Here is an 11,614-nt window from a genome sequence, read left to right as displayed (position 1 = left end):
GCGCCTTTTTCCCAAAGAGTGACTTAGAGAGTATCTGTGCCAAATTTCATGCTTCTATACCAATTTGAACGATTCTCTTGAAATATGCCATTAATCTGCTGCACTATATAAACCACGTGGTAGAGATAGCTCGCACAATGAGTCCAAGTAAAGTCCTTTACAAATGTGTCCGCTGCAGCTCGGTATACGCAACAATTGAAGATATTAAAGACATGTTTGTCATAAGAGTTTTATAGTAAAAATATAGCATATCAACAGTGATCAGCAATAATAATAAGCATCATACATTTTTCTTCTGAACATAAAGTTGATTTATTCATTTTTGTAAGAAAGAAAATATGATTTGAACTTCTTTACAGCATGAAAAGCTTTATTAAATATGACCCCAGGAACACAGTGATGTAGTTTTTTTATTTCATAAATTTTCACATCAGAATTTCAAAGCAAAAAAAAAAAAAAAAAAAAAAAAAAAAAAAAAAATCACCTCAGAACAAGCAAGTATAGTACAGAGAGAATGCAAGCTATATATTCTGTACATCGTGTCTCATTTTAGAATCTTAAGAGCTATAGCATATATTTAATGAATTAATATATAGAATATATTAATATATTCAGTACAGCATGTCTGATTGTAGAATGTGAAGATCTGCTGTATTCAGTGCATCATGAAGTAGGAGAGCAGAGAACAGCAGAGGAACAGGAAGCTCTGGGTGACACTCTGAGCCCCGTTACACAGGTTCCCCTCACAACACGAGATGCCCCCAACAGAAGGAATAAATGTGGCGTCACAAATAGATGTAGTCGCACAGCCTTTTACAACAGCTGACAGGCTTTCAACAGTCACTGATGAAAGAAAACAAAGGTTGAATTAGTCTAAGCTGGCAGTTGCTGTATGTGATTTGTATCAAATATTTAAATAAATGGTGGAGAAACAAAAATAACAACAATTTTCGTCCTTTTCCAGATTCTCACCTGTTGCTTTAACACACCGATCTTCAGTCCCTGAACAGCTCACTGTGTTTAAGCAGGTCTGTCCATCACAATAGTAACATTTCCTTCCATTGGGGATGTTAGAGGGATCTACAGGAGGAAAACATGTACTAGTATATATAATATAATGTAACTACACTCCTTTAGCTGCTCCATTCAATCAGTTCACAACAGACGAGCCACACCCTGTATTTTATTTCCTGATTGAATGTCCTTTGGAAGAAAAATTAATGTTGACTTTAAAGAAGATAGTCATTTGCACAAGGTCAGGAAAGCACAATACCTGGAGCATCTTGGACGTTACACTGGTCTGTGTTACAGCAGGACGAAGACATCTTTGAAATGCCGAAGTTAATGGACCCACTTTGACAGTCAACAGTACAATCTTTAATCTTCGTTTTGAAACTAAATTGATCTAAAATATGAATTATACAGAAAAGACCAGCACATGTTATTTTGATGGAAAAATTATAAATGTTAAAAATTTATTTCAAATGTTTTTAATAATACAATTGCCATTGTTAGCAAAACAATCGGATATTAAACAAATTAAACAGCAGAAATAAATAAAATATTCTGTGATTAATTTAGTAAATTCTGCCAAGAAAACGAGTCACAGTTATATGAGAAGTTATATTTACACCACTCGATCTGTCATGCTGGTCTTCTATACCTTGTGGTATCACTGTTAAACTCATGCACTTGGAAGATCCACTGGGACATGTTTTTAACTTCTGATTGGCACAAGAACCCGTCATACTCACGCACTCATAACAGCTGAGAGAGTGTCCTTTAGGAGGAGAAAAATAAAGAAAGACATCAATTATCTGTACTTGTACCCAGTAACATCACAAACACTATTTGTCTTCGTACCTGCAGTGAAGAGAGTGAACAGGAGAAAAACTGAGATTTGCAGATCCATCTTTGACCAGGAGGTGAATGAAATAATGTGTCTGTTTCAGTGCCATTATATAGTCTATCAAAAGGGGAGGGTCTTCATGAGAAAATTTAAAAAAGAAAGAAAAAAACTACAGCCTACAACATTTACTTGCCAGTTAATGACAAATAACAGATTAATATAAACTACAATGTGTATGGGTCTACTTAAACCAACCTTCTTATAGTGATAGTTGACCCAAAAATTAAGATTCTCTCATCATTTACTCATCCTCATGTCATTCATAACCTGTATGACCTGTATGTAACAACCTGTTTAAACAGAACCATAACTTTCATTATCTCTGAAATCATGAACAATGAGGGGAGTTATCATGATCATCACAATCTCAAGCACATGACTAAAATTAGCTGAATAGTATTTATCTCTTGAGGAAAATATTATATGAATAAGATTTTTTAGTCTGGTTCAAAACAGTAAAAATATAATATCCATGCATTTTCCAAGCAGCTTGTCTGATCGGGGATGCTGGAGCCTGAATATACTATTTCTCTTTATGTATTTTTCTTTATTCATCTTATTTTAGGCTAACACAAAAAAGCAAGGAGTAGCCTACAAAAGCAAGAATAATAGCAAATGATGGATAACATCAGAATGAATGAACAAATTTAAGAACTAAAAAAAGTGGGCAAACATTAACCAAGCATAGAGAAAAAGTTTAAGAACTGCGCGCAACGCTATCTCATGACCAATTCGTACGAGTGAGTACAAGGTGGCTAATTCGTATGAATTTGTACGATTTGTCTAAACCTCAGTTATGGGTAGGTTTAGGTGCGGGGTCAGGGGTAGGGCATTCGTACGGATTCACACGAATTCGACAATGAAGTTGAAGTCGGCAATGAATGTTTGGCTCAAAAGAATGTATACTCTCCATTTGTATAACATTTAATTCAACCAAGTTTTGAAGCAAAGGGAGTCCAAAGATTTCCATTTTAAGAGTATTATAAGTATTTGCAAGGATCATATGCAGCAATAATATTTTTCTCTTCATTAAATGTTGTTTGAACAATGTCATTTGTGTAAATAGATGTGGTACATTAAGATTGAGATTAAAAGAAAATACAAGGCAGCGAGAGGGACCTTTATCACTCTTGTGCAATAGTGATATGCAAACATAGCATGCACAAATATGTTTTGTAGTGACAAAACAATGAACATTTTTCATTGAGTTCCACTATTGTAGCTAAATGGGCTCTCAGTTTTTCTTGTTGTTGAATACATTTGGCCAAATCTCATGATATTAAAGATGAAGCACTATGCACAGGATATTTACAGTACTCAGTACTCTTCTCCGCCCTTTAAAAGCAAACAATATTAGCCTTTATAGACACAATGTGTTTATTGTGTAAAGAAAACGCTGTACTTAAACAAATGGTTCTTTATTTACCTTTGCACTGAAAAAAGCAGACACGGTCCAAACTGTGCGCAGCACTTCATTCACGATAGAGTTATGAGGTTTGACCGACAGTTTGAGGATTCAATGGAGTTACAAGGCTTAGTCACTAACCCTTTAAATCCTTTCCATTGATTAAATATTTGTTAAACCCATGTACAGACGTAAAGGATGACTAGCATTCATTTAAAAAAAAAAAAAGATTTAAAAAAGATGGAATATAGAGATACGAGTTTTCTGCCGACAGCAACAAATATATTCTTGTTTGTAGCATTTATTTTTATTTATTTTTTGGAGTTTGATAATTTTCCACGACCAGAACCGGCAGGGCAGGGCACCAGGGCACCAGGGCAGAGCTGACGGGACTGAAGACCATCTCAGTGGGGCTGGAGATGTTGTATGAGAACTGAACAGAGCTGGACAATTACTTTTTTTTTTTTTTTTTTTTTTGGAGAACTGCTTTATAGATGAAATGAACTAATTCACAGTTTTTTTTTTTTTTGGTTTGTTTGTTTTTACAAAAGCTAACAAGCGTTTATAATAACTTAAAGTACCCTTAACACAGCAAGACCCCTATATCACACAGGCCAAATAGTTAGTACATATACTAACTCTATTTAAACACGACAAACCTGATTCAAAAGTGAATCAATCTGTCAAAACATGAGCACTAGTTTTCTATCCAACGTGAACATTAAGGGCCCTATCATACACCCAGCACAATGCGGCACCAGGCGCGACACAAGTGGGTTTTTTTTTGCTAGTTTCAGCCCAACGCAGTTATCATTTTCACGTCCTGCCATGTTGTTTATATAGCAAATGCATTTGTTGGCGCATTGCTATTATTTATTTATTTATTTTTTGTTGTTTAAAGTGAGCGTTAGTAATATGCGCCTATAGGCCAGTCCACAACGCGCATACACTTTTTCCCGGTAGATGGTCTGCTTGCATGCTTTAACCTCGCTTTAACCTTAAAAAAATCCGTCAATAATAGTGCAATGACTGTCAAAATACTAACAGTTGATGGCATTATGAAAACTGCATTACTTGTCATGTTTCAGTTATACCTGCAGACAATATGAAATCCATTGTTTTTATAATAAGTGTTAAATATGTGCATTCTTAGCAACATGGCAACATACTATTTTCTCTCTCTCTGCTTCTGAGTTGCTCTGCATCCAAATTGAATTGCATTTTCTGTGTACACTTGACTATGCCTCCGACTAAGATTGGATTCAGCTATTTCTCAATATTTGATCTGTTACTTAAAAATGCTTATCAGTTGTTTCAGTCTTTGTTTTAGATATTTTTTTCAATAATTTTGAGCTGCTGTTGTTGCAGAAGTAGAGGCTTTATACTATATTTAATCTTTGGAGCATTAAGCATGTGTAAATAAGACCAGAAATGATGCCTGTTAAAATGCATTGTACAAGCTTATGTTGCTTTCACTGTTCATTCTATTGCTCTATCATATTTTATATTTCATTTAATAGCACAGGGCATATTTAGAGCTTCTTCAGCAGGGCTCAATAGAACAAGAAGATTAAATGAAAAAAAAGTGCTTTTCAGGTTTTCAGGTATAGGTCTAACGGTTGTTTCATTTGAATACAGTAATCAAATGTAAAACAACAATGCATTGTCTTCATTGTATAAATTAATTATAGGTGAATTTATTAAAGTTGCAAAAGTCATTCAGTCAAGAGCAATGAGTGATTTATTTGTCGTTTGCTGTTTGATTAATACTAAAAACACAGCTGCAGGTTTATTAAGCTGCTCCTTTGAGACTGAATGCACATATCCAATATAATGTTACACATACATTATATCTGTTTACGTTCACTTAAGACATCACGTTTACTATGTTACTTGCAAAGACAGGTGTTTTTACATAATTTTGTGTTAATATGTCAGTTCAAGCGCAAGAAAACATGAAAGAGAATTCAATTCATTATTCAAGCGCTGTCTAGATGTGCCTTTCTTTCTTTAGATTTAGTTTTAATCCAAATGACGCATGTGTGCAGTTAATGATCAGCAATCAAGTGCATTCAACAGAATTGTGTGTGCTCTCTAGTTAATGTGCCTTGATTTACTTTCTTTGCTATTGACATATCCAACCGAACTACAAACTTTCCAGTAATGTCTGTGAAAAAGGGGTTGTGCGCTCGACAAACTCACGCATCTGTGCTGCTGTGCACTCAATCCACTCCGCGTTTTGCTGATCAGAATGAGCACACCATCTATAAAAGTGTAAATATTTAATTTGTTTAACATTCTATTAATTATATTCATTACTTCATATAAATCCTGCTCTGATAATCAATTTTGCTCTCTGTTCACTCTGTTGTCTGTTTCTTTGTCACATACACTTTACTGTACACGCTGTGTGGTTTACAGTAAAATCAGTAAAATCAGAGCATTTTAATGAGTAGGAGTACACAAGCGTAGTTTCGGGCCCAATACTGATACTGGTATCACACAAAATTATGTAAAAATGCCTATCTTTGCGTAAACATTGTTAGTGACGTCGTATGTCAACAGTTGAAAAATACTGGTATCGGTGCCTCCCTAAATTTGACCTTAATTGCACAGCCAAATCAAACTCAGTCAATCATCTCTTCGTGGAGGTGGAAAAACAAGTTCTTTATGACCTGCAAGATTACTTGTATAAAGATTTAAATGCAAAAGAAAAGGCATGAGAGTTTTTGTCAGTTGTAAATGTTTGTGACTAACACAAGAAGGTAGGCCAACATATTAAAATGGGTGGTATGCCCTTTTCACAAGATGTAAAATAAGTTGTTGATGTCCCCAGAGTGTGTATCTGAAGTTTTAGCTCAAAATACCCCACAGATATTTTTATATAGCAAATTGTCACTTTTTGAGGGTGAGCAAAAATGCACCATTTTTGTGTCTGTCCCTTTAAATGCAAATTAACTGCTGCTCCCAACACAGGGGGCGGAGCTCAACAGCTCATGTCCTTTTACCTCACACAGACATGCACTAAAATTTCAAAAACTTTTAACCATTTTATGTTCAAACTGCAGTCAATGATGGAGAGACATGGACAACATGTTTTGTTGAGATGTGTATTTATGTTTTTGTTATAAATTTAATGTCAATTTGAGTTCAGTCAATCTAAAAAACAATTGTGATATTCAGAAGCCTATATTTATAATGCATGCCCTTTGAGGTGTTTAAAGTTAGGGGTTCCTTAAGTAAGATTTACGTAGAAAACGTGATGTCACATGATCCGGTTCAGTTTGGAGCGGGTCTGTGTCATTTTTTGGGTCAGAACGAACATACATGGTTGCAGAGAAACAACATGTAGTTTGAGAAGGAATTGCCTGATCTGCATGGTTTGAGAGGCGCACACGGTAATTTGCCTTTATATATTTCATAATGTTTATAGTGTTGTTTTATATTACTTTACGTGCACAATGTGATGTGCTATTCATGATGTTGATTGGATTTGACGTATTTCTGTTGCCACATTCACGTGCGTTTCATCAGACATTGGCTCGACTTGTGAAGGACTGAGAAATGCATATTTTGATGTTTTTATATGAAGCGTGGCCTTTATTTCGTCAAACCAGTGCAACTATAATAACTGAACATGTTGTTTAAATTTATTTTGTTTAAACGTGAAAATATCTAAATGTCTATGAAAGATTGCATAACTGTACTGTGTACAAAGAGAATCACAGTGCTGACAAACAATTGTTGCACTGTAAAAAATTACATGATCAATAAGTTATGCCAACCTATATTTTCACATTACTTTAACTCATCAAAATAAGTTAAGCAATTATCAACTTTTTTAAGTTTAACAAGATTCAACCCATTTTGAAATGACCAAGTTGAAATGACTTAACATCCAAGTTGATTGAGCTTAAAAATGTAAGGCAACAACTTGTTTACAGAGTGGTACAAAGCACATGAGCTGATGCTGCTCCTTCGCACCGCAAACCTGGCGTGAAGAGCTAGGATGAACAGGTTTATCCTGTGTGGAAATCTTTAAAAATCTCCTCCCCCTTCACATCAGTCAGAATAATTTTAATTTATGTTTTACCTTTGCAGTTAATAAACCATACATGTCACATTAAGGCAATCGCCTCCTGCTTTCTCCGCTGCCTAATTTATTGTCCTAAGCCTCCCTCTGGTGGACAACATTAGTATTATTGCCTTCATCTCTCAATTTGTAGTTGTTATGAATGCTGTTTATATAATAATTATATAATAATACCGCGATATAGACACAAGCAGCAAAAAAAAACAAAAAACAAAAAAACAAAACACAAACGTTTCGATCTCGTACCAGTGTAGGCTACTTTAATATCACATCTGTCCATTTCTCAAAATGATTAAAGTGGGGTAATCAGTGAAATCTCAAACTCATTTTTTTTATGGCAGAATACCATAAAGAATTTACATCCGTGATCATTTCAGAGAACAGCAGAGGAACAGGAAGCTCTGGATGACACTCTTAACAGTAGATGTTGCAGCATCACAAATAGATTTAGAGCCACATCCTTTTACAACCAATGACTGGCCTCCAAAACTCCCCGATGAAAAGTTTGTGCATGAGTTGGCCATTGGTGTATGTGATGTATCAAAAGTCAAAAGTGTAAAATGAAGTCCCATTAATGATGGAGAGGCACAAACGACTTTAAACTCACTCGATTCTCACAAGACTCATTGCAGTAGAGTGTCCTTTAGAGATAAAAGAAAAAGTGAGACATCCAGTTTTTATAAAAAGCAATTTCTACCTGCAGGAAAAAAAAGAATGACCAGAGGAAAAACTGAGATTTGCAGATCCATCTTTGATCAGGAGATGAGTGAAATAACATGTCTGTTTCATCGCTTATTTTAGCTTATCAAATCAAATAGCTTCACGAGAAAATGGCAGTTTAACAGGAAGAGAATTACACAATAAAACAAGTAGATCTTTATAAAAAAGTGCATAGTTTTACTTTTCAGTAATGATATATCAATGTTTCTATTTGTAAGGAAGTAAAGGTCTTCTTAAGCCAACCTGTTAACTATTAATCAGAAAGGATATAATTGGTCTCAAGAAAATAAAAAATAAAAAGAAAAGCCCTGTACAGTCACATAGTAGTAGAACAAATTGAAAGGATTGTTGTTATTAACGGTTTTTGTTTATGAGTCATTCCACGAAACCGGTACGATTTGGACAAACACATTTTGGGATTTTTTACTTTTATGTATTACTTTTCTGAACAACCCACAACATTAATTACATGTTTAACTTCCAGAAAATCATATTTTCCCACCTCAGGCATCAAATCCCTATTATTATTGGTAATTATTTTAAGATATGGGCACTATTAGTCTTCAACCCCGTTATGGACACTATGGGAGCTCTCTGAATATGATTATAAAATATATTTGTAATGAAATCAACATTTTCCTATTAATCATATGTCCCTCACACTAATTCAGTAATTGTAAATGTAAAATTTACATATAATTTTACACTTATGCTATACTAATGCTATACACTTTTTGTGACAGCAACCTCATCATTTTTGATCAAAGATGTGGCTTAACTTCAGAATTTTAACTAAAATCAGTATTCTTATGATTGCTCTGAACATTTCTGACTAAGTTCAACAAACTTTAAATTACTTATTCATAAACTTAAAAAAAAATGAATAAAAATGTAGGTGTGACGGGGTTGAGACTAAGATTAACAGGGTTGAAGAGACAAATTCAGCTAAACATATACATCGTTGTTTTTTTCTCAAATTCACTGAAAGATTTTCTATGAGCACTGTATTTCATTATGTAACAAAGAAAAACAACATATATAAATTGCAATTGCAACTCAGTTTTATGAACCCGACTGCAGGAAAAACAACAATAACTTTAAATACATTAGAACATTATAAACTGACTAAATAGGTCATCAAAATAAAACATATTACTTGTGTGCTTTTTTGATGTGTTTGTGTGTCTGTGTGAACATGTTTTTGTGTGTTTTTTTGCATGTGCGCGCGCTTCGTGGCAAAAAAGTAACGGGGTTGAGTGTGACGGGGTTGTGATTTTTTGCTTGAAAATGGCCACTGCTCTACATGTAGTGAACAACAAGAGAGTACATGGCATTCATTGTATTAAGAAATCATGTATATTTTTGAAATAACAAAGATAATTTTCACAAGTAATAGAATTCTATCTTTATTTGATGTAACGGGGTTGAGTCGTTGAGCTTGACAACCACAATATCAGATTCTAAATAAGTTATAGTTATAAAAGAAGGTGGTAACTTGCCTGTGTCTACACACAGTGTTGTTCAGAAGACTTCTATGATGTTAATTCATGTTATTGATGTCACATATAAGGATCTGTTCATTAGTTTTATGGGGGAGAATGGTTTGTGTAACGGGGTTGAGGGATTACTGAGGGACGGAACTAAATAATGTGATTTTAATAAATAATCATGAATTTACTTAGAAAAAAAACATTACCAGCAAAAAAGCACAGATAGATATTCATGGGAATGGCAAAATGTATGGACTTTTTTCTAATTATATTATTCATATTCCAAGTACACTTTCAAAGAAGGCCATGAGGGACATGACAAAATAGGTGGTGTCAACTGAAAAACAAGATAATTTCTAATATAAAGATAATATGTATGTCATTATTTTTAAACTTTATTAAAGGAGACATTTCAATTGATACAAAAAGCTTTTAAGAATAGATTTTGGTGACCCAATAGGTAAAATACACTTAAAAACTTCAGAGGGACTCAAATCGTACCGGTTTCGTGGAATGACTCTTATTCATTTTAGCTTTCATAACAATCGCTACCACATTTAAGCTCATGTTCTCCATTTTTATTTAAAGCATAGGCTATGCAATGCAGACATGGACATGTAAGTTACGGCCGGAAGCTAGTTATTTTAGTCAATAAAGTTTTAAATATGGATATTTTTCTTGCATGAACACATCGCTTCACTTCAGAAGGCATTTATTAACCCCCCAGAGGCGTGTGGAGCACTTTTATCATGGATAGATGCACTTTTATGGACTTCAAAATGCCCATTCACTGCCATTATAGAGCCAGGACATTTTTGTAATATAACTCTGATTGTATTCGTCTGAAAGAAGAACCTAGAATGACTTGAGGGTGAGTAAATCATGGGGTAATTTTCTTTTTTTTTCTAACCCTTTAATATTAAAGAATAGCAGAGTTCACACCACAGCTATAACAATAACGGCACAGAGAAACAATATCGTTGGAATCACTTTCAGAACGATTTTATCGATGAACGATACAATACATTAACAGCCAATCAGAATCCACCCTGCTGTGACGAGCTCGAGCATTTAAAGCGGCAGACAAGCACGCGCTTAGAATAAACAAAACGATTTTGTCGCTGGCGGAACTTAAAACTACAGTTGGCTTTGGGAAACACACCCCTGAGCAGAAAATTAAGACAGGTCAGTAAAATGAAATGCATTTACATTTATTTTTAATCATTTATAAGATGCTTTTACCCAACGTGACTTACAAATGAGGAGATCAGAGTAAATCATGGGGTAATTTTCATTTTTTTTCTAACCCTTTAATATTAAAGAATAGCAGAGTTCACACCACAGCTATAACAATAACGGCACAGAGAAACAATATCGTTGGAATCACTTTCAGAACGATTTTATCGATGAACGATAAAATACATTAAAGGTGCCGTAGAATGGATTATTTTATTATTTTATAATGTTTCCTGGGGTGCCCTTATAATGTTAGTATGTTTTTTAGATCAAAATTTGTTATAATTTAGAAATAAAAGGCATATTTCCTAGCCTGATTTCATCCTCTGATTTGAACACTCAGTTTGAAGGGGCGTGTCTGCTGAGAGACTTCAGAGTAAACGCCCTCTGCTGTGATTGGCTGACATGCTTGCATATGAAATATCTGGCATTACATGTAGAGCTATCTGGAAAACTTTTACTATTACAGCTTTTATACGTTTTTACTATTACAGCTATCGGGATTAACGAATCATGAGAAGTTTTTTAAGTATTTAGATCTATTCCCATCACATAAAAGGTTGCAGTGATGAGCATTGAGCAGATGACAGCCTGTTGATCGCGTGAATGAAGATCTTATCACTGCAACGCGATTTACTGATGCTGCATAAACAGTGTTGAACGACTTTGAGAGAAAGATTATCTGTCTGAACTTGAACAATTACACATCAGAAATTCACATAACCCACTGGTTCTCCAGAGGCTCGGATGGAGGAACTAAA

General features: G+C 34.5%; 1 protein-coding gene across 1 annotated transcript in view; it reads right to left on the bottom strand.

Annotated features, from left to right (window-relative positions):
• Nucleotides 1–614: 614 nt before the first annotated feature.
• The window catches only part of LOC307144951 (urokinase plasminogen activator surface receptor-like), a 32,725-nt gene continuing 21,725 nt past the window's right edge, over nt 615–11,614 (bottom strand). The window contains exons 4-5 of the mRNA XM_079847710.1: nt 973–1,080; nt 615–843 (exon numbers count right to left, since the gene is read on the bottom strand). Coding sequence (XP_079703836.1) covers nt 656–843; nt 973–1,080 — 296 coding nt within the window. The 3' untranslated portion in view covers nt 615–655. The remainder of the gene's footprint in view (nt 844–972; nt 1,081–11,614) is intronic.

The sequence above is a fragment of the Squalius cephalus genome, assembly GCF_949319135.1.
Source record: "Squalius cephalus genome assembly, chromosome: 17".
Lineage (NCBI taxonomy): Eukaryota > Metazoa > Chordata > Actinopteri > Cypriniformes > Leuciscidae > Squalius > Squalius cephalus.
This window is presented reverse-complemented; position numbering and strand designations above follow the sequence as displayed.